We start from the raw sequence: 25090 nt of genomic DNA on the forward strand, positions 1-25090 counted from the left end.
TGTGTGTGTGCATTTGTGTATGTATGAGTGTGTAAGCTGTAGTTGGTCTTTTCTTGTTGCTTCGCTTTGAATGTTTGTTTTTAAGTTTGGTCAGTTGTGAAGTTTAAAGACACAGACACTAAATTAGTTGTTTGTTTGTTTTTTTAAATAGGGCATAAAGCAAAGTGATGATTTTTTAATGAAAAGATGTGTCTGCATGTGCGTGCGTGCACATGCACATGCACAAGTAAGTGTCACTGGTGGAAATCTATAAGACATGAATTAAAAACTGAATGTTATGGATTCTGTTGTTGGGATTAGATGCAGATTTACTGGCAATGTGAATATAACCTTGTTATGTGACGGCTGTTATTTGACCTTGAAAATATAATGGAAAGAGAATGGTGAAGGACAAAGAATAGTTAAATGGTTAAATGTGGTGAAGTGGTTAAATAGTTAATCTATACGCAATGAGTAAGAGTTTTGGTTATATTTTTATTCTTGTCCAGTACAGATGTAGCATCAAGGTGACGAGTTGCTCAGAAAAATCTTAAGTGGTAAAACAATGTACAAAACTTAGCAAATCTCAACACTCAGCGTTTTTGACTTCATGACTTAACTGCAAATAAGACATTTAGTAGTTTTTCCTCTACATGTTTACACATGAAAGACACAGACAACAGTTCTGTTCTTCCTAACACAAAAATAGGCAATTAGTTTGCAAATTTACTTGACCTTTTGTAGTGAAAATCTTTTTGTTGAAGCCATTACTTTCTGGTGTAGTACTATAAAGTCAGAATGGAAATATGTGTGAAAGGGACTTATGATTATGTTGTGTTTGGAAAAGCTTGGAAAACAATTATTTTGTGATTTAAAAAAAAAACTGTTTTGACAGACTATTATCACATTATTCTGAATGTGTCATTTAAGAAAACAGAGGCTGGGATGTCAAGATGAGAGTCCCAACAAGATTCAAACAATGTGGATTTTGTTTTTAACCAGAAAAGCCCAATTAAAATCCAAATGTGTCAATTACTAAAACCCAAAATCTTGTTGTTGCTGACAGTAATGTCAAAGTTGTTCCACATCTCAGATTCTCCTTGTTATAAGGAGGAACTTGTTCTCTCAGAGATCATTTCTTCTTCTTCAGATAATTCTTGTCTCTCTGCACAGCTTTGGGAAAACCAACTTTCTCCTTTTGGTCACAGAACATGATGGCAAGGCTGCAGTGTTTCATGTGTTGGTTAAGTCAAACTGAATAAATGGTGTATAAAATGAGCCTGGAGGAATAAAGAGAAACCTATTAATCAGGTTCTGAGGTTCTTTACTCAGGTTTATGTATTTGTGATGTTGAGATCACTTTAAATGTTATTTTTTATATCTAGAAAACAACCTTATAATGCCGGTATCACAAAATAGTGTCCTTGTGATCATGAAAAAACCTTATGAATGCTCAGGATAAAAATGAAAAGAAATGTTACTTGAAAAGAACAAGCTGGTATCAGCAGCAACATGAACAGAAAATCATTAGCGAGGACCCATCAGCCTAGAAACTACAGAGGCCAAAAAATATGACGCCTTGAGGGACGCTGTTGATTAACTCTGTCAAAAACTTTCAAGTAGTCTAAAAATATTCTAAGAGCACAGTGATTACTGTTGAAAGCAGAGCTGATTTTATCAGGAAGTTGTAGCTCAGCTCTGTCTGTGAAACAAGAACGGTCTTTTTAAATCCATGCTGATGATCATACAGAAAGGAATATGAGCAGCAGGATGCTTTATAATATTGTTGTACTGAATGTTAGCATTTATGGTGTGTGTATTTGTACACGCAGGCATTTGTGTGTTTGTGTTTGTGCACAGGAGGGATGGCATTGTATGTACACTATATCCGTGCACTTGTAGCTGCATCCGCCTTTGTACTCGTGTGTTTTAGGTGGCGAGTGTGTAGAGGAAACAGCCGGTATGCGGGCTTGTTAGTGTGTGTGTATGTGTGTGTGTGTGACTATCTCTCCCCGCCTACACTAGCATTCGCTGAACGTAGATCGAAGAGTTTCAGCCGTTCCTGGAGTGATCCCACCCCTGTCAAGCCTGACTCTCCTCATGAACCCAGAGACAGTGAGTTGACACAGATTGACGCGCGCACGTACACACACACACACACAAAAACACACACAGCCATTGACACACACACACACAGTTTACTACAACTACAGTGAGTAGACAAAAATGGTACACAGAAACTGAAGGTTAAAGGGCTTTAACTCTGAAGTAACCAAACCACATTTACAAATTTTGCTACTCAAACATGGACGTTCATCAAAGTCCTAGAGTTTTATTTAATTGAGAGCGAGCAGTAGGCTTTTTTGCTGTCTGTTTGTATTCCCAGCATGCAAACTTAAAAGTAAAATTTGACCCCACCCTTTACTTCATGTAAAACTACCTCCCACTGCAGTCAACTGACACTCATTTGTCTACAGACAGAACTGTAAATGAAATACTGGATCATCCTAGCAGCCAGATATGTCCTTTTGAAGATGTTAATCAAAAATTGTGAAAGTGTCCTCTCATGTTTTCAAGTGTTTATACTCTGACAAAACAACTGCGGTGAAAATAGTGAGAGTACATTTTGTACTATGAGTGTAATCATAAATTACGGACCTGTTCCTTTGTGTCCTCGTGTCCTGACTGGCAGATTGATTACAGCCTGAATTTGCTTTGTGCTCACTCAGTACTTTTGTCATTAATTAATTTACACACACAGGTGGCTCAGGCGGAGTTGAAAGCCACTTAGCATAGTCAGCCATAAAAAAAAGGTCTGGTAATCAAAACTTTGATATACGAGCATGAGCCGACTTACAGTACAGCTGCGATGAAGCCAAATCATCTGCAGCCCTAAATTAACGCCCATCACTAAGAAAAAACAGACATATTTAATCAAAGACTCAAAAATCATATAATAAACACAGACAACATCAACTACGAACAGGGACGTGACAAAAATACAAAGTAAACAGAATAAAGGTGATAAATACTGCCAAATTACTGCAAAGGCCTAACTTAACTACAAATTTCAGGTACTTGTACTTTGAGTTTTTTTAATTTTTCTATTTTCTACTCCCACTATAAAATATTTATCTGATGGTTGTAGTTACTGATTCAGATGTTAAATCCAGCATCACATAAATTAATCACTCTCTTCCTGCCCTGCATTCTGTCCTTATTTCTTCCTTTTTACTTTTTAATAATTTCCTTCCTCTGCGGATCTGAAATCACGAAAATCCCAAAAGGTTTTTTTACCTAACAGCAAAACTAAACTTTTGATTTCCATATTTGCAAACATTTTACTGCTACACAACTTTCATAATGATAATAAATTTTATTTATAAAGCACTTTTCAAGTTATTCAAAGACGCTTTACGTAAGTTGAAAAGTTAAAACTTTAATGTAAAATTTGGAATATAACAGAGTAAAATACATTAATTTCTATTGTGTTAAGTATTTTAAGACTTCTTTCAATATTGACATACAGGCGGGTATCCTAATATGTCCAACCTTTTTATCAGTGTCTGAAATGCAATTTTGTTACTTGAAAGTTAAAGCCACTTTTCATAGAGTGTTAACCAGTTTGTCTGCAATCTGTACGAACAGACCGAATACTGGGGATATGACGTAAAACAACAAATACTGTAGATCTTTCTGTTGCATAAAGGTGACCTTTTTTTGTCATCATGCTTTCACAGCACAGTCCCTGGTTTTGGCAGATCAATGACAACTAACACAAGAACAACGAAATGTGCACTTGCACACAAAACACACAATCACACTTACAAAACTGACTGTCTCTGCTGTTGACTCTGACCCTGTCCATCTGTCTCCCTATGACCGTGGGTCTTTCTCCAACTTTGTGATGGTCTCTCTTTCTGTGAGTATGTCCTCCAAAAATGGAGTGTGCGTCTCAGTCCGCGTGTGTCCGCTGGTACAGAGTTTAACGCGATGATGCGTGTGAGGCGTGTCTTAAGTGTTTCTAAGAAGCTTTGAATCAACACACACTGGTTGCATGTGCCGTTTTGTTTCTATGTTGATGTCTGAGTATCTGTGGTTTTTATGTTTTTTCTCCACGTCCATCTTCAGTGTTTCTGTGTTTCAGAGTGTGATGAAAGATAAATGAACTGTTGACGACAGTCTAATGGTGTGGTTGATGCTGCATTGTCCCTCTTTCCCGAGGGAAAGGTATTGTTCTCTGGAGGAGCAACATTAATTGTCAATCTTGCTTGTCATCTTCTCTTTTCTCTCCTTTTCTTCAAATCTCATTTTCAGCTGCTAGGTTTCCCCCTAGGTATCTACAGCTGTGTTGTTATTAGAGAGTTTGCAGAACATTTTGACAAAGTCTTTAAACTAGAGCCTGACTGATACTGGATTTTTGCAGCTGATACCAACATAAATATTTGAGAGAGAGCACCACTGCTCTGTGGTGGACAAACTATAGCAACACAGTTTCTGAATTACCTCAAACACATTTGGCATTTCTGTACGGCAGAATGGCTTCATTCAATGACCTCATTATTTAAGAATATTGTACGGGACTACGGGCCTTTTTCACAGCAGACAACAGGTGTTACTAATAACATTAGCAATGGCTCTGTTCTATTTAAGTGTCCCAGTAAAGCCATGACAGTGAGCCAGCATGCAGAATACCAGGGCTCAGGAAATGATGAAGCAGCTAAATTTAATTCAGCATTTGTATATGTTATTTACACCTGGGTTTTTCCTATTGTAGCATGTCAAAAGACCTATTGTACAGGCAGATTAAGAGGAAAAACACATATAAAGTAATGATAAATGCTGGAACTACCCCATGCATTTGCCTAACATTGTAATTAAACTATTGGGAAACAGCACTTAAGTTTATTAACAGGCAAATCAGCAATAGCAATTATCAGCAATTTAACAATATCAATCAGATTTGCTTTGTACCACTGGATCGTTTTCACTGTATAACTTGCGATGGTTAAATAATTAGATTAATTAATAATTAAAATAGTGGTTCTGTAGTTATTGTGGTAATGCATTAACAACTATAGGCCTGTTTCACAGCAGACATTTTGATGTGTTAAAGCAGGAAATGCATTAATGATGGCTCCCATTCCATTTAAGTGTCCCAGTAAGCCATGAGCAAGCATGCAAAGCAGGACCCTGAAACTGGCACAGCTAAATGGAACATAGCCATCGTTAATGATGTTAGTTATACCTGTCGTTTCCTGCCATGTCAAGTCAAAAAATATGTGAATAAGGTTTATTCTCTTCGTATGCTAAACTTTATAGTACCATTTTATAGTACTGCTTCTATAGAACAAATTAGTTTTATGCCACATTAATAAATCCTCCCCCAGGTATGAAATAATTTAACAGCTGTGCATTGCTATTGATAGGGAGCCATGGGCACAATCAATAATTGAGAAAGAACTTTACCAAGGCAGAGGCAAATAGTTCACGTGAGTGGCCATGAGTGAACATATCCAGAGTGTTAGCTAACATTAGAACATAAATCAATACAAAAGCTATGGTGTTTTACTGTCTCGTACAATAATTCAAGGTTATACTCAGGCCAAGTACAGTAGTTTAATTGAATGACATGCTGATATGCTAAGGGCTGCCTCTGCTTCATTTTTTGGGAACTTATCAGAAGTCTTTGAAAAAGATCTGCCATAGCGTTAGTCACCCAAAAATACACCCAAACATTCAGATTCATCCGATTATTATCACTTTGCAATTCTAGTTAGTTCTTTGATATTTTATTTTTTAATTCCAAGATTAGTCCAAGTTTTCTGAATGATGTTGTAACCCAAAACACAAACTTTCCTTCATCACAGATACTATTTAGTGGATAATTTTACAACATAGTGTGTTGTATATATTATTATTACGTGTTAAAGAAGCACCACTCGATGCTACATAACACCTTTCCATCTTAGAATAGCTGCCCTCTGATCCCAGTTACTGATGCCAGAAATCCCGCTGCTACACTCACTATCAGTCATTCTTTTTCCGCTTCTGACAGCTGTCTCTGCTTTTTCCTGTTCCATCTGTCATTTTCTTATGTCGCCGCCATTATTAACAGCTCCATCCTTTTTTTCCTCTCCTCCGCACTCACCTTTCTCCATTTCCTGGTCACGCCCTTTCTTCACCCCTAGATTTTCTCTCTTTATGTCACCTTTTTTGCCTCCTATAACCCCACTTACGCTTCTGTCTACACCCTATTATCTCGAGTCTGTTTCCTCATTGGTGTGTTATACTTTCTTCTAGGTGGAGACCTGCAAACCTCCTGTGGCACTCTTGATGAAGGCGGCCTTGATGACCCTAGACTAGACTGGGAGGAGGAGAGGGAAATGGAGAGGCTGGCCTGTGAGGGAGACGACTTTGTACCTCCCAAAATCATGGTAAGAGATCAGCATTATAACGATCTGCAGATTATTTAATCAAACTTCCAATGTCTGTGTTTTAATTATTGGGCCACTGGATTAGGAGTCAGGATCCAGCAGCGACCTTGAAATACAATACATAATTAGTTATTAAAGTATTTAGTCTTCAACCATCAGCTTATTTTCTAAAATCTAAAACAGAACCACCTGCCACCTGCTTCTTGATGTTATAATAAATGCTGGTGTATCGTCCTTCTAATAATCCTGGTGCATTGTTTCTGATGCTCTACAGTATGTGTTCATGCTCATAAACTAAAGACGAAGTGACTGTGTTGTTTTAGCTTGTACTTTTAGTGTTGTTTCCACACTTTACAGTGAAGAACAACAATTACGATCCTCAAATACATCAATATAAAAAGTATAGACTCCATCTAATGTTTTTCATCTCCTTTTCTCTTTTCTCTGAAATGCTACCCATTCCTCCCATTTTCTCAATTTTTTTCTCTTCTTTCAACACATTCTACTTAACCAATCTTTCCTTCCCCTCTTGTCTTAGCTGATCTCTTCTAAGGTCCCCAAGGCGGAGTACGTTCCCACCATAATCCGCAGGGATGACCCCTCCATCATCCCCATACTCTATGTGAGTCTATATCACTGAAACACTGCACTGTACTTGTTTGATTGCAATGCCAATTACAGCATTTTACAGTGTTGTTTTAATGTGTATGTCTTTTGGTACTCAGGACCATGAACACGCAACTTTTGATGATATTTTGGGTGAGTAAATATTCCTGTGTATTTTATAGTAATTTTCAGTTTTCACCTGTTTTTGTAACTTTATTACATCTCAATGTAAGATAAAAATGTTTGAGGCAAGAAGTAAATGCAATACTAGTCAGCTGATGGCAGTGGATACATAAAGAAAGTGTTAGTTGAACAAGTAACAAGTATTAAAAACAGAGTCATAGATTTGAAAGTGTACATGACATCCTGTCTATAAGAGAGATTTAAAAGATGATACCAGTTCTATCTTCTGAGAATAAAATCAGTCACCTTTAGTCTTGAGTGTGGAGTGTGCAATAGTTTACCTGATGAGAGGAGTCTGAACTCTGACTCTTACTGTGAGAGTTAAACCGTCAGAAAAATAGCTACTGGCTAAACCTCTTCTGCAGTCCAATCCCCAAAAATGTCTGAGAACTGGCTAACGCAAAATGACTTAAATACATTTTTTAAAATTGGTTTCTGCACATTCTAGAAATGATCTTGTTGCTCATTTTAGAAGCACTTACATTAAATGGTCCCCAGAGTTTCCCAGATAATGAACTCAGCATGGTACAAAGCTCACGCAGAGTTATTGAGAGGATGTCAATGAATAATTTACACAAATAGATTTCAGATTTCCATTTTACTGTCTTTCATTGACCTGTTTTATTTCGCTGTGACATTTAATGCTGCCTCAAGTACACACTGTTGAATTAAAACACTGTCTTCTCTTAGTGTCTCTGCTGTCTATTATTACACCTATACTTGAACTCACCCTCCAGAGACTCCCTTTGTGTTTACATTTCTCCCTCTCTCTCTCGATACATTTTTACTTTTCATGTGCCTTTACCTTTTTCCTCTCTTGGTCTCCGTCGTTCACATCAATCCCACCCTTGTTCTCTCTCACAGAGGAAATAGAGAAGAAGCTCACAGCTTACAGGAGAGGGTGCAAGTTCTGGAGGATGCTCATCTTTTGTCAGGTGAGGAACTAGGAGACATAGATAAAAAGTAATACTGTATTCCTTATAGAATTGTAGGTTTTCCTGGTTAACCCTCCTATCCCACTGCACTACAGTATATGAATCATAAACAGTGCTCTATACAAAAAGTGGCATGAAAGCATCTAAGATAAAGAAAATGAAATAAGGAAGAGATACGAGCCAAAACGGGAGGAGGCATTACATGAATATGTATTTGCTTTGTGTGTATTGTACATATATTTGTGATATATGAAGTTACTGCATGTTTCCATTCATATACTGCGGATGAGAATTCCCCAGAGTGAGCAGCTAGACTGCACTGAATACCTTCCTCGAGGATCTAAGCATTTAAAATCTTAATTAAGAAGAGGCAAATTGGCAGTTGTCAGACTAGTAATGTGTTTCATTCTTGTGTCTCATAGGGAGGTCCAGGTCATCTGTACTTACTGAAGAATAAAGTGGCGACCTTTGCTAAGGTGGAAAAGGAGGAGGACATGAGCCAGTGAGTTATCACTGGACTGGTTCCATCTCTGTTTAATGAATATTAGTTTATGTCTCATAGAGCCTCCTACTGTTAAATATCATGACAATTTTCCATGTCTCATAAAACCTTTGCAAGTAATGATGCTTTTCAAAACATGGCTAACCTTGCAAACCCTTATGTTTTTGAGCACTGCAAGTGAAACAAAAATTTTACCTTAGCTGCATTTTCACTGAGCCTTTTACTCAAACAATAATCAGAATAAGAGCTGAACTCAATAGAAATCCATCAAACTGGCTTATTGCCAAAGATCTCTTCATTTCATTTGAAAATGGTGCTTTAAACCTTTTCATTATGGCTTCAAAGGATTACACATCCTGAAACTAATTTGTCATGTAAATGACCTTCACTCTATTTTTAAAATATGTATACTCTTTCTGTGAATCCTATTTGATTTAAATGAAAGATGTTCCACTAGGACTTTGTTGTCATTTATGAGCAATACTGCTTTACTGAGTGATGTATCTCTCTCACGGGGGTCATTTTGAATAGTTGATGTTTACTTTTCTCAGGGCTCACCTTCTGTTCCATAACTTTAGTATTAGTAAGTCTGTTAGTTAGTTATTAGTCTGTTAAAACAGTAGCTTCAATGCAGTGCAGCAGTAAATCAATTAGAAGTGACATGTGCTTGATGCACATGTCTTGATGGTTTTTTTTAAGTTATATTTTTTTCTGACAGGATCATTTTGGTTGATCAGATTGATTTACATGCTGAAGGAAGAAAGCTGGCTCATGTAACTGCTGCCTTTGTCTTTGTTTAGGTTCTGGAGGAGGCTCAGTCGCTTCATGAGTAAAGTCAACCCAGAACCCAACCTCATCCACATAATGGGATGCTACGTCCTGGGCAACCCCAATGGAGAGAAGGTACTGTAGACTGTACAGATGCTAATGCACACAGACATACACTTACACACACAGAAAACCTAGCAAATCCAAGAAAGGCTCAGTTAAATTTGAATTTTCAGTAACAAATAACTAACAAAGCAAACACACTGCGATCACTGCTCTCTTATCACAGTGAATAAAAGAACGTAAACTCTATTACTTCGGCTAAATAAATGACTGCACGGTAATAAACGAGGCAAACCTTGTCTAGCCACTCTAGTAAGTGAATAAAAGAATGCAAACGCCATTACTTTGAGCTATATTATTAAAGTTTGATACAATCTATGAATGTGTGACACATTTGTAGCAGTGTTATCAACTCAATTCAACATTCAACCACAAATCAATTACCACATCAAAGGCACCTACAGCGGGGCCACCGCACACCGCGCTGCAGAGGTATAATTCCACCATCATTTATAACAAGGTCACTGTTGAATTACATGTTGAAAACCTAGGATTTATGTGCCACGCATAACTGAATAACTTAGGAAGCCCAAGTTTTATAGACTTTTCATTCCGTGTCTCTTATCATCACAGTAAAGACTTCCTCATGCTCACTCCTGCCCAACTTTGTTTCTGCCTCTCTTTGGGCCAGTTTCCCTGTTTGCTGCCCCGCTGCTTTCGTATACATTCTCACTGTGTTTCCATCTCTGCTCGTCTGATAATCGCCATATCATCCACCTGGCTGTGTGTTTCTCCCCCCTCTCTTTCTCCACCTGTGAGACTGTATCACCTCATTCTGAGTAATGTTGCTGGATATAGCAGAGAAGCACACATGCTGAGTGATGCTGCACCTTTCTCTACCTGACAGAAACACTCACACACACACACAAAAAAAACAAACATGCACATAAACAAGCAGGCAGACAAAGTCACACATGCACACACACAGACACACACAAATCATAGCCAGCGTGTTTGTCTGACCTAACTGTTTGTTCCAGTCATGTCTGCCAAAATGCTTTGTTACATAAAGTGGATCTCCCCGGGGTTGATGGACAGTCTGGCAGTCTGCAGAGCCGACTGCACATCATTGCTATCTCCACCTCAACAGACAAACCCAGATATGTACAGTTGTTTCAAGGGAGCCCAAATTCAAAATGAAAATGTCTTTTTTCAAAGTCCCAAGTTCCCAAAGTGATACTTTTACACTTGTCTAACGTAGTCTTTATAAAAGTGCAGTACGAAAGCAGAATTAATTTAGCTTGTATTTTTACATATGAATGTGTACACACATACACTTTTTGGGATGTAGAGCTGCAACGGTTAGTCTGTTATATAACTATTTTAATAATCAATAAATCATTTAGCTTAAGTCATTTTTCAAGCAAAAATGCCAAACATTTCCTGGTTCAAGGCTCTAAAATGTTAGAATGTGTGGCTTCTTCATCTTACTAAACTGCACATTTTTTTGGATGTGTACTGTTGGTCGGACAAAATAAGATATTTGAGGATGCACCTCAGACTACAGGATGTTGTGATGGGTGTTTTTCGCCGTTTCCTGATGTTTTATTGACCAAATGATTTATAAATTAATTGTGAAAATAATCAGCAGAGTAATCGCTAATACAAATCATCCTTAGTTGCAGCCCTGGGGATGTAGACAGTTTTCCAGCTGTGACCTTACTCCTAGTTATTCATTCTGGACAACTACTATAACATATAACCATATATCCTCCACTCAGAAACAAACAGAACACATCACTTCCACCCTGCTTCTCATTTTAAATGGAGTCGCCTTAAATCCTCGTTCAAACCATTTTAAAACAGGCAGCATAAAACAAACACTTGCAAACACAAAAGTAACAGACAGGATTTCAAATAGCAAAGTACTTGCAGAGCCAAAGCTTCTTGACTGCAGATTTGAAAGCAAGACACACACACACACACACACACACACAGTACCAACAGTCTCTTCAGCCACATACTCTGATACTCACGATTGTTCATATACTGTGTACATATTTGTGCATCTGTGCTTAGGGGAACTTAAATCCTGATATAAAAAAAAAGGTATTGGGGTATATATTTAAGCTTATAAATATTGACATGAGCGTGCAGCCGTGGCAGAGTGGGCTGAATTCAACCGAGAGGTAAATTAAACCACCCCCTCTCTGTTTGAAAAGTAAAAACATAATGGTTAATTCATGACTAATAAAATCACTCAGCAAGTGTTATGTAAAAAATATCAAAGGGATGTAGCTTGATAAGCACAACAAAAGCTGATATCGCAGTGTAATTTCTCTCTCTAATATTGTCTCTGATGTGGTTTTATTAAAATGCATCCACCATGCTGTTATCACATTTAAGAACTGAGAATTTATTGCATTTTCTACAGTTTTGGACTAGAAGAGCTTTATATACATGAAAGTGAATGTGATGGAAAATACAGGTGGCAATGCTACATAAATTGCAGGGGGGGGGGGGGGGGGGTGTTATTTCTGGAAAGAAAGAAACACAACTGCCCTGTGAAATATGGGCTAGGCTGCAGCTCATTAACAAAGAGCACAGCACTGAAGAAATGTAATAGCTGTTGTTTTGAAACACAGTTTGGAGGTTGCAGTAATGGAAAAAAGGCTGGAGGATGGAGAACAGCAGGTGAGCAGGTCAGAGAGGCAGTATGAAATTTTCAAGCATGTTTTGGTTATGTCAGCAGCAAAGACTGGTGCTGAGCTTGTTCAAGGCCACCCAGCACAGAGAGAGGAAACTACCCAACATGCAGCACATTACTTGAGATTTGTTATTTGCCTCCAGCTCTCTCTGCACTATAGACAAGCCACGCAGCCTGCGTCTCCCCCCAACCAGTCTCTCCTCCAACTCTGGCATACAGCCATCTTCTTTTATCTTTTTCAAAGGATTGCAAACACAAGGAATGAAAGAGGCTTTTTCTTACCACCTCCATTTTAACATCATAACGTGAAAAACAAAGGCACATTTGGTCTTTGATTTCTCTGATGGGGGGGTTTTAAGATCCCTCATGACTAAAGTCAAGCTAGAAGTCAGTGAGCTTCAATTTTTTTTATGTGCACTACTGCACAGTGTCGTTAGCGAGGCAAAAAACTATAGTTTTATCCAAACAACCTTCCAAAACCCCAAAATATTCCATGATATAATGCTGAGGAAAACCAGCAAATCCTCACATTTGAGAAGCTGGAATTTCCAAACATTCAAGCACTAAATATCATTATAGTCTTACTTTGGCTCTTGATGTCTTGTGCTATTAGAAAAAAGAAATTGCAGGACTACAAATGCAAGCTAGCATCTCAAATCCCCCTATATATACTGATCCGTTCACTGATTTGTTTGATTTCAACCGTCTTTCTTTTAATTTCCCAATGATAAGACTTACTGTAAAGCTTTGACAAGCTCATTTGTTTCATGAAAAGAGAGAGGTCATATGAAGACAAGGATTGAACATGTTTGCAACTTGTACTCTTATCATATTTCCTGTTCTCCTTGTTACCCACCCAAGAAGAATGTGCACAGGTCTCTTTGAAAGTAATGAGCTGGATTCATAGCTGTCATCATATGCGTTCCCAGTGTCCAACATAACATTTCACCCGACTGGTCACTTGGCCAGTAGATCAGAGGACTGCATTTATATAGCACCTTTCTGAGAGTCTTCTGACCACTCAAAGTGCTTTACACCACATGCCAACATCCACCCATTCACACACACATTTATACACTAATGAAGCTGCCATATCATACACCAATGGAACAGCCTTCAGGAGCAATTTGGTGTTCAGTATGACTCTATTTTCCATAATTTTGGTGATTTATTCATTGTATATGTAATATGTACAACAGTGAAGTTCCCTTTAGATTTGGTTGTTTTCCTTTAGTTATTAATATGTAATGTTGATTTATTACACAAATATGCAAAATATAAAATTAGGCACATATTGGATCAGTAAATGAATGGTGTATAAATGTAGGTTTCTTCATATTTTCTGTAAAGGCAGAGAGTATAAAATACATAGGGAGAAGAGAACAGAACTTATGATACTAACATTTCAGTGAGGATCGATAGATGACCTTGATAATAAACACTTGTGTCAAGAACTGAGACAGTGCTGAGAGATCTGCAGAAATGTACTCATTAAGATAGAACAGTGAGAGAAAGAACATAATGGTGTTTGTTTGTGTGCGCATGTTCACTCCAGGCTCCTTCTGTCTGCTTCAACGAGCCACCTGTCCACCACAGACATGGAATTGAACTGTAATGAATGAAAAGGAAGAAAATGAAACAGAAACTAAGAGCGTCTGTCTCCACAGTATATCATCTGATGGTTATATATTTGTGCTTTAGAACATAAACACCATGGAACAATCAGAAAATAATGTTTTATTTCTCTCATTCACTGCTTTGTTCTCGCTACCGCCGCTCCCTCTCGACACTCGACCACCGCTGAGCTCTCTCTATTTCACTCTCTTTTACTCGTCTTTTTTTAAAAATGAGTCAGGAAGCCGACAGCAAAGCCTAACTTTACTTTAAACATTATCAAACGAAGAGAAATGTCCCCCCTTGTCCTAAACGGTATACCCATGACTATGATTGGCCAGTTAACTTAACCTGCATAAACTTTTACTGGCCCCAGGCCATCGGTTATGTTGGACCTTATTTGTCAGTGTGTGTGTGTCTGAAGATGCAGGCTCCCCTGCTGTGAGTGTATCCAAGTGCAGAAGGATTAATTGGTGCTTGTTTTCTTATCTCGGCCCAACAGCTGTTTCAGAAACTGAAGAATCTGATGAGGCCTTATTCTGTCGAGTTCGAGTCACCGCTGGAGCTGTCTGCGCAGGGTGAGTCTCAACAAACAAACACACTCGAACATGCAGGGACACACATGCACACGTATACACATGTAATGATACAGACATCCAGTATGTCTGAAATGACGCACACAAACCCATATGTCCAGCATTAATATCAGGAGGAGGAATTTACATGAGCAGCTGTTCCCTTATTTAGAAATCTTAATTTATTTCAACAGTTTGTCACCTCCTGTTTCCTTCTCACCTCAAATATCCCTCTCTTGCACACTCACTCTCTAATGGTGTTTGTTTTAGTGTGAATTTGTTTTTAAAAGCAAATGATCCAAGTCATTTAGACCTCAGACTCCACCACATAGGAGAAAGTAGTCTTGTTGCTTTGCAACGTCTTGAGACCCACTCCTCTCCTCCCTGACTTTGGAAGTCCTCTCTATTCAAGTCACAACTCAACTCTTGTTCCAGGAACAACTGACAACTCTTGTCTGTTACACCCAGATCCAGACTTCCTCTTCTTTGGCTTCTCATATTCATTAAAAGTTTTCCCACAGACGAACATGCTCTCTGCACCAACAACTACTACTACTCCCTGCTACCTATTCACTGAAAGAAGCACCAGCCTCAGCACCCCTGATGATTTATAATTAGACACAGAAACACTACAAATAAATACATTGGAAGGGTAAACACAAAGTAAAAACTAATGATGTTTTTAATTAAGAATTGTCTGAACCAAACTCCAAGTCAAAACCATGAGTTGAACAAATCCTTAAATCAAATCACACCAAACTTTTGTCCCTTACATTTTTAATCCTATCACCAGACAAGAATGTCAATATTAGACGATTCTGCAAAGCTCTGGATCACCTTAAATGCCAACTGAGCTGCAACTAACAATTGATTAATTGATTAGTTGTTTGGTCTATAAAACATCTGAAAATGGTAAAAAAATATATATATCTCACAAAGAAACCAGAAAATATTTACATTGTGAAGCTGGAATCAGAGAATTTGGACATTTTTTCCTAACAATTGAGTCAAAATGATGAATTGATTATCAAAATAGTTGGCAATTAATTTTCTGTCAATAAACTAATCGATTAATTGACTAATTGTTGCAGCTCTAAATTCCAGAGGTGGATTTTTGTGGTGTACAATGCCAATCAGAAAAAAATCATGGTTATGGCAAATAAACTATGGATCAGGTATGGGTTAGGGTTAGGCAACAACACCTGTGGACATCTTGCTGTATGCTTCTAATGTTAATCAGAAAACTTTGACTATGTGCTACTGTTTTCATAATATGTGTTGTAGAGTGTATTTATGTTTGCAGATTTAGTAAATGGAAACAGAAAATGATGTACATACATTGTTCTTAGATGGCTGAGTAATTATGCTTCCTAATTGCATGATTCTAACTTTTTCTATCTTATTTTCCAATCAAGGCAAAGAGATGATTGAGATGTACTTTGACTTCCGCCTCTACCGGCTTTGGAAGACACGCCAGCACTCCAAACTCTTGGACTATGAGGATTTTTTGTGACAAAGAAACCCGGATAATAATAATAGGTGCAGCAGAGCCTTCCGGCGCCACGAGGAACCTGTTAAAACTGACCCAATGACTAGACATTGCTCAACTGTAGTGCTAGACCCGTCAACTCAACATAAAACAGTCATACCTGCTTTCATCCTGGAGAGGACTGGGAGAGGAGGAAAAGGGATGGCAGGACAAGGAGGCTGAAGACCAACCACCATTATGCTGTGCCTCTACTCTTCCTCGTTCCCAGAGTAAGGGTCAAAGACTAACAAAAAAAGGGCCGAAAAATACAAACAAAAGAAAAACTGAGGAAAAAGCAGCTGGACTACATCATTGTTGCCGACTCGCTCTGCCTCTTGAGTTTGAAAGCAAAAGGAGAATCAAAACTTCAACTGTGTAAAAAAAACAAAACACCATTTTAGTCACACGTCTGCTACAAGGACTTTTTTTGAGGCCGATGTGCTTCAGAGAAATCACTGAAACTCATTCTCTTATAATGTTGTTCTATGTTTTGACCGGACCTCTCACATAATCTCAGACCCCGGAGACTTACATATAATCCATGTGTCGATGTGTGTATATATCACATAAATATCTAGCATAGCTTTAGTCATGCAAATAATACTCTATATGAGAATAATGATGCATCATTTATTTTTGATGTGCATTGTTGTGCAGTTTCATATGGACATACTTTGGAATAACTCAGGTTTTAGCCATGAAGTAATTAATCTGTCCGTCTATTCTATCAAGATATTGTAATCTTCATTGCCATCGCTTGGAATGATTGTATTATCTCTACGAAATGTATCTTTGAGGAACTGAGCTTCATGTTTTGGTAAAAAAGAAAAAAAAAAAAAGAAAAAAGGAAAGTACAATGTGCTGATTTTGTGTATGTGTGTATGTGCGAGTGCGGCTGCTTTCCATGTAAAAAAGAAAACATGCAGATGTGTGTATTTTCTTTCTGCTCCTCTGTTAAAGCAAAAATAACTGTTTATCACTTTCATATCTACCATTTCTCACTCCTTCTGTCACATACCCCCATACACAAAGACCGCCTAGTATGATCTATGATGTCAAGAGGGATGTAACAGCCATCCAAATACTCCTATCCCTGTAGTGTAGGAGTTGCCCTATCGAGCCCTTCTGCTCTCTCGCAGAAGGTCCAGGCCACTTAGCCGGCCCCTGTCAACAGTGCCGGCTGCTCTCACTATCTGCCAAACACTCTCGGCCTCCCTTAATGGCAGCCAAACGAGCTTCCGCCACCTCTCACTTCACTGGGCTGTGATCCAGTCTGAGGACCGGAGCTCTCTGAATTAAACAGATCCGCCAGGAGTTTAAGCTGTTAACAGCCATCTGCTGCCCCTGCCAGGTGTCCGCTAGTTAAAAGGCCACAAATATGTGCTGAGTGTGTGTCTGTGTCTGAGACAGTCGCACTAACCGAGTGACCTGAGCTGTCTCAAACATCTTAAGGATGGTCAAATGTGGAGAGCAGCAACTGAGTCGACACACACACACACACACAGACTAAACACAAGGGCTGGGACGATAAGAAATTTAAAAAGGGGATGTATTCTGCACATTTCCAGGTCTATATTTATATTCTGGAGCTCTACTGGAATATTTTTGAGTGATTTACAGTTCAAAAAGCTCTTTATTCATCTTATACTGGCTTTTTATGCAGCCTCCTCAGTTCAGCCTCTGTCTGAAACAGGCTGTTTTAGCTTCTGTCTCTTTAAGCCCCACCTCCCAATGAGCCCACTCTGTTCTGATTGGCCAGCTCCAGATTTCACTTATTTTTCTCGTTCCTTACTCAAAATGTCACTTCTTAAATACATCCGTACATATTCAAGCACGAATCTGATCCAAAATATGTGAGTGGACAACGTGAACAACCTGTGGAATAACCTTAGCAACAAAGACTGATGGACGGCCATTTGTGGGCATACATGAATGATCTGATGTTGATTTGAGGGGGAAGTAGAGTTAACTCTGCAATTGGAGTGTTCAGAGCAGACTGAAGCCTGGGCTTTGTCTTACAGGGAGCATTTTTACATACATTCACCTTATGTTTTGAAACTTTGACCACATTTAACATAGATATCTGACATTATAACAGTATATAGATGACAGAAAATCACAAAAATATGATATGTTCCCTTTAAGAAATCAGTAAATAAAGGTGCACTCCACAGGCTTTACAAATGAAGGTCACCTCATTCCTGATGATGTTATCAGGGTTATCTCAGATTCAGCTTCAGATTACAAATGTATAACAGAAAAGCTGCTTTACAAAGATGTGGGCGCCCACCAGGTAGGGAAGGTCTAATGAAAGGCGCTATCAAGTTGTATTACAGGAAGAGTAGGAAACAGAGTTTTCAGGGATTGACTCATGCTAGGCACGAAGTCAGGATATCTTGGCTTCTGCTGTTACAATTTTGAACGTTATTGAATCCGTCTCTGACAAGCCCCCTAACTTTATGCAAGCGCAATACTATATCACTGGAATATACCTCTGCGATAATAAATGTCACCCTTTTCTTGTTTAACAGTATTCAACAGAACAGTTATATCAAATTTGTCAAGTTTTTTTAGACTAAAGTCACAATAACAGAACTACAAAAACTCTCAACACTCTGTCTTCAGTTTGCTATTTTATTTCTTAGGTTGACATGTTTCTGCAAAAAGCTCTGATGAAGGTAGGTTTGCTCAAAGGCATTAACCTAAGACATAAGCTGAGGCCAGAGTTTTGAAATTTTTTTGTTCTTTTAGAGAGCCAGTATTAGTTTTTATGTATCCATAGCTTTTGTTTGAGAGTAAATAATGTAAATGCATTTTTCTTGATGAGGAGATTCCTTTTATGCTATTCTCAAACACCATACTTTTTGTCATCCAACATTTCAAAATGGCGTCATTTTCCCAAATGTGGCAGCAATATTGTCGAGCATCACTGCTAAGTGTGATTCCAAACCGGTCATGGACTGTTTGCATAGCAGAAAGTTTACAGAGTGCATTAGGAAAAAGATTGTAGTTATTTTATAGATTTCAGTGGTCCCAGCCCTGCATAATGCAAACATATACAAACACACACATACAGGCAAAGATTGTCTATCTGTGTATGGTAAATACATTTCCCATTTGTCATCATTTGTGCGGATGTGTTGATATTTGGTGCATTACGTGCAGAATGTTTTTGTCTTAAGGTCAAGCCGTCTCACTGGAGTGCTCTCTATCTCTCTACTAGCAGAACTTTATTTGTTTTTATTTGCCTGTGCCCTCTCTCTGACATTGCAGTGCTGGCCTATAGTTTGTCTGACACAGATAAGTGCTCTCTCTGCCTGAGTCACGCAGTACATGTTTTCACTACAGATTTAAAAATTCAGCAGTGTTCAACCTGTCATATTGTCGAATTCTCAAAGATGTTGCCCTCACCAGCGGCTGGGTTTAAAGGGATATTTTTTCTGAACTTTACCACGGCATAACTTTCACATCAGAAACATGGACACTGGTTAATTTAAAGGAAAGCAGCGAGGAGAGGGATTCAATCAATTCAGGAAGTGTTTTTCTTGTGCCATAACAAACATAGGAAAAAAGAAAATCTTATATCCAGACGGTAAAGAAATGACTGGTAATTAATGTTCTGTTTGAATATATTGGGCTAAACTGACCACGATGTAAAGAGCACTCTGACTCAGGAGTTTGAGAGAGCTTTCTTGTTTTCAACAACATTTCACCAGAAATCTAATTAAAAGATGCAAATATATCCTTTTGTCTCTCTCAATCTGTTGCATTATTTTGCCTTTTTATTTCATTTGACACATTTGGAAAAAAAAAAAAAAAGGGGGGGGGGGGGGGGGGGGGGGTAGTTTGCCATTAGAAATGACTTTTCTCTGTAACAAATTGGAAGAGAGCCAAGAATAAGTTTAACAACAGAAATCTGACATCTGACCTTTTGTTGGATGAAAATGTGTAAAAGCTGACTTCAGGTTCAAATACATCGCAGACAGGAGGTGTAGTTTGATAGGACCGCAGACTATTTCAACTCATCTCAGTGACTTTCACCCCCCCCACCCCCTCATTTTGAGTCATTTTTTAAGAAAAAAAAATGCTAAAATTCTCTCTTTCCAGCTTCTGAAATGTGAATATTTTCTGTTTTCTTTATTCTTCTATGACAATAAAGTCTATGGACTGTTGGTCGGGACAAAACAAGACATTGGAGGTTGCATCTTGGGTTTTGGGAAACATTGACATTTTTCACAATTTTCCAAATGACGAATCGATTCATTGAGAAAATAATTGACAGATTAATTGATTAAAAAAATAATCATCAGTTGCAGCCATAGTTTAGGTAGAGGTACAACTAATAATTATTTTTATTATCAATTAATCTGCTCATTATTTAAGATTTTTTTCTATACCTATCTAAATGTCAGAAAATAGTGAAAATGTCATTTTCTTAGAGACCAAGGTGACGTCTTCAAATGTCTTGTTTTGTCTGACCAACAGTCCAAAATCCAAACTTCTTCAGTTTACATCCTGTATGACCCAGAAAAGCATCAAATCCTCACATTTGAGAAGCTTAAACCAGTTAAGTTGCAGCATTTTTACTTGCAAAAAAACAAATGATTATTCGATTATCAAAGTAGTTGCCAATTAATTAGTTGTCGATCAACGAATCAATTAATTGATTAAACATTGCCGCTCTAGTTTTATGATGAACATACAAACAATACTAAGACTTCTGAGTAAATTTCAGTAGATAATCTATTGAAGTCAATGTATGAGAAGGACTGAGAACTAAAGCCAATCAGAGATGATTAGAGCTTTACAAACTACAATACGATCATTCTGAGGGCTGTTTGATTCTCTGTGCTTGCTGCTGAGATTTTCATTTAACATGACAGATGATGAATTGAACTCAGCCTGTGGTCAGTAAGGGGTCAGTAAACAGGTCAAATGAAAAGCCTGGAAAGCAAATTTACTGTACGCACAGCCCAACCTGTACTGAGTGGCTTTCTTTATTGTGGACTGATTAATGCAAAGGCCTTGCAGAATGGAGAGAGGTGGTTAGAAGAGGCTAGTTTGAAATGAAGAGTGGAGAGATCACGTATTGCATATACTGTGTATGTAAATGAAAGGAAATTTCTCTCTGCGTGGAGTAAACCACTTGATAGTGAGGTTCAGCCTCGCTGTCGGAAATAAATTGGAAGCACAGAGAGAGAAAGAAAGAGAAATATGCAAACAATAACAACACGATTTTGAATTATTTGTCTTTTTGGCAACTTAATATGCAAAAATGCAGATAATGCACTCTAGCAAAGGGACTTTTTTGAGTATCAGGACTGTTTTAAGGTGCGTTATCTACCTGTCCTAGCAATGCTTCCATCCCTAATCTTCATGCACCGCTCCCCCCCTCCCCCATCTCTCGTTTTCACTCCTCCACTTTAATTAGAATGTTAAATCAGTGTCAAGTTTGCAAACATCACAGACAGTTTGTCATTACTCAGTTGCAATCTATTTAGCACAATCTACAGTACTGACTGTCTAGAGGCTTTAAAGTTCACTTTTCCCCCACACTAACATCACCGTTTACAAATTCGCCTTACATCTCTCTTTTGAATGGGACAGACACGAACATGACAGACAACATGAGAGAGAAAAACACTGACTGAATAAAAACAGAGTTATTGACACAGAATGAAGAGAATGTGAAAATCTATCACTAAATTTAGATTATTCTTAAATAGAGCTGTACGATCAGGCAATCAGATAATCATTTTAGTCATTTTCTTAGCAAAAACGCCAAATATTCACTGGTTGCAGCATCTCAAATGTGAGAATATGAAGACTCTCTGTGTCATAGATGATAGCAAACTAGATCAGTGGATTTTTAACTGTTGATCCCACAAAACAGGCTATTTGCAGACGGCACTTTGAGCTTTAAGAAATTATAATTGGCATTTTTCTCTTTTTTTATGACATTTTATAGACAAAACAAATTAAATCAAGAAAATAATCAGCAGATTAATAAATAATGTAAATACTTGTTAGACCCTATTCTCATCACTGTAACACATACAATAAGTACACATCCCACTCTAGAAGTACTCTAAAGAGCAGTTATCTTAAGCTGTTCTCCTCAGCCTTTCAAAGTCAAAAAACATCTCTGCATCGCACCTCCTGAAGCCACAAACTGAGCGCTTGAAGAGGCCACATCTGGTTTAACATTGATGAATATGGTGACAGGACATGTGGTAGCAGGATGTCTGTTTTGACATAAAGGCATACATTTGGTATCTAACCTGTCTGTAGGTTGTTATTTAACAATATCCTAAATTAAGTTGTCACATCGCTATTATCTAGCAGTGTAGTATTTGACATAGCTGGCCATTTTTCTCAGTTGTTTTCAGAAGTGGGTCAGGTAAAATTGCAGGTATACATAGTAGTAGGTTATAGCTATATGCATATAGGGATATTTACTTCTCAAGTTTAACCACGGTTTCCAGCTCCAAACTCAGTTTTTATGACACTGTTTGATAAAACAGAACATAAACTCTTACAGCAATCATTTGAGACAGTTAACGACAGTCTGAGAAAAAAAAGTACATTTAATGAAGTGTTATTTCTATACAACAGTGCCGTGACCATTACTTCCCTGTTCCTCATACACTCCATAAAGCAGATGTGCCACTAAAATAGACATAAGGATAGTAGAACACTTGGGGCAAACATGACTCCTAGTGGGGGGTTAATGACAAGTTGAAAGAGGCGAAAATGGAAATTTCATGGAAGTGAGTATTAACATAAATATTTATTTTGCATCTAGGCTGTGACCAATTCAGTCCCACAAGCATAAACTCATCTCTGTGGCAGCGGAGACTTTAGAGAGTAGCAATAATGAACTCCACAAAACCAGAAGATACAGAACAAACTGTTACATGTGGTCTGGCAGCTCCAATGTGGCGCTGCCAGTCACCAATAAAGCATGTTCAACCACACTGCAGGGAATATACTAATCTATCTGATATGCAGCAGGCGATGACACATCACATAATTATTGACTGAAATGCATTAAAATCACAAGAATTCATGACTTGGAGCAGACAGTCTCTTCTTGTGAAATGTTATGTAGTGTGATAAGCAGTAAATGACCAGCAGTACAAAGGTTGGCAATGAGTGCAGATGAGTATAATAGCAGTGTGAAAACCACAGAACAGGAGCATGCTTAGCTGACAAAAACACATTGCTTTTGAAGGAAATATGTCTCCAATGCTCAGAAGAATATGAGGAATGTGGAGCAAAATGTGAATTTGACTACTTGTAGCATACATGAGACAAATGTTGAATTTTCCCTTGAAGCCAACATTACGGAGAAACAGATATGTGAATGGGCTATGTCCTCGAAATTGAAAAGGCAACAGCAAAGGGGGAAACGAATGCCATAAAACCAATTCTGCCCATAACACATGAATTTTCATAATTCACCCCAATGTTAACCAACAACATGAAATATAATAACACACATGTTAAACAACAACCACCACAAAACAAGCCAAGCCACTACGAGAAGTCATCATTTACAATAACCACAATCGCAAATTCTGCACATAGCTTTAAGACAGCAGCATATAAAAGCAGAAATTATTAGATAGCAGACAAGATATTGCCAAACAAGCACATTTGGTAGAGCAACCAGCCAGCCCAGCAAAGATAGGCCTATACCAAACATTTTAACTACTTAACATATAGCTAACACATACTCTCAAAAGCAGCAAGCACTTACCTTGGTGAAATTAGCATTGTGTTCGGGATTAACAGCTAACTCTTCAGCAGGAGCCGTCCAAAACGAGTCAACAATATTGGGGAATACATACGACGTGGCTGTTGGCAAGTTAGCTTGTGTATTAACTACAACATTATAAGTAACAGTATTAGCAACAAGTGTTTTCAGCAATGTCACAGCGGGGTTGGCTGTTTCCGAGTTCAGCAATGTGGCATATGAGACCAAAGGAGGAGGCAGGGCAACGCAAGTTTAAATAGTCCGCCCAATTACGAAGGGTACCTTTGATATTTGTTACAGGGAATAGAGTGTGTCACCTGTGAGTGTGTTGATTACGTTTTTTGCCTGAAAAAGAGTACAGGCTTGGTTCACATCTTTCAAATATGTGATGTGACTTTCCAGAATACCAAAGCCAAGAAGATGAACATGCATTAGCCCTGAATTCAATGTAGAAAACTCCACATGGTCTAAATTCAAGCATGGACCATATGACATTTGACAAAAGTAGTGGTGGAAGAAGAACTCAGATGAGAGTACTGCATGAAAAATCCTACTTAAGTAAAAATACAAACGTATTGGCAGCAAAATGTGTTTAAAGTATTGCATTAAAAGTAGTGGTTTGGTCCCTGTGACTGATATATTATTATATATGACATCATTAGATTATTAATACTGAAGCATCAGTGTTAGAGCAGCATGTTACTGTTGTAGTTGCTGGAGGTGGAGCTAGTTTCAACTACTTTATATACAGTTAGCTAGTTTAGTCCAGTAGTTCCTAACCTAGGGGTAGGGCCCCTATAAACGGTCACCAGATAAATCTGAGGGGTCGTGAGATGATTAATGGGAGAGGAGTTCTGATAAACAAATCTATTTTCAGGGGGGTTTTTTTGTTTGTTTGTTTGTTTTTATCGTTTTCAGGTTTTGGACTTTTTCTCTCATCTTTGATTTTTGGTGAAATATTGGATCATTTGAACATTTATTGAAATGAAACCAAGTGAGAAGTTTAGAGGGAAAAATCACTATTTGGTGGAGCTGTTAACAACTCATAGACATCTGAAATGTGACCCGACTACACACTGCTTTATGTAAGATATCAAAAGCCAAAAAGGTTGGAAACCACTTGTTTAATCTTTAACAATGTGTTGTATTTTAAAAGCTTGTTATATTATCCATAAATGTGATAGAGTAGAAAGTAGACGAGTGGAAGTATAAAGTAGTATCAAATGGAAATACTCAAGTAAGGTACAAGTACCTCAAAATTGTACTTAAGCGCAGTACTTGAGTAAATGTACTTAGTTACTTCCCACCACTGGACAAAGGAGATAAATGGAGATACAAACAATACATCTCCTGAGTAAATTTCAGTACATAATTTACTATATCTAAGTACTTGCCTATGTAAACTGGGTTTCTAGTAAAACATATTTAACACTT

General features: G+C 38.0%; 1 protein-coding gene and 1 long non-coding RNA gene across 2 annotated transcripts in view; one reads left to right on the top strand and one right to left on the bottom strand.

Annotated features, from left to right (window-relative positions):
• Positions 1-17632, top strand: part of nsmfa (NMDA receptor synaptonuclear signaling and neuronal migration factor a) — a 45959-nt gene extending 28327 nt beyond the window's left edge. Inside the window, 9 exon segments of the mRNA XM_044332885.1 lie at positions 2005-2094; positions 6283-6416; positions 6955-7038; positions 7142-7175; positions 8070-8140; positions 8563-8642; positions 9443-9545; positions 14297-14372; positions 15785-17632. Coding sequence (XP_044188820.1) covers positions 2005-2094; positions 6283-6416; positions 6955-7038; positions 7142-7175; positions 8070-8140; positions 8563-8642; positions 9443-9545; positions 14297-14372; positions 15785-15882 — 770 coding nt within the window. The 3' untranslated portion in view covers positions 15883-17632.
• Positions 455-23949, bottom strand: LOC122968008. The gene is made up of 3 exons (XR_006398737.1): positions 23660-23949; positions 8011-8148; positions 455-1259 (listed from the first exon to the last, which is right to left on the bottom strand). It is a non-coding gene; the product is annotated as an uncharacterized LOC122968008 (long non-coding RNA).
• Positions 23950-25090: the final 1141 nt, after the last annotated feature.

The sequence above is a fragment of the Thunnus albacares genome, chromosome 18 (genome assembly GCF_914725855.1).
Source record: "Thunnus albacares chromosome 18, fThuAlb1.1, whole genome shotgun sequence".
Classification (NCBI taxonomy): domain Eukaryota; kingdom Metazoa; phylum Chordata; class Actinopteri; order Scombriformes; family Scombridae; genus Thunnus; species Thunnus albacares.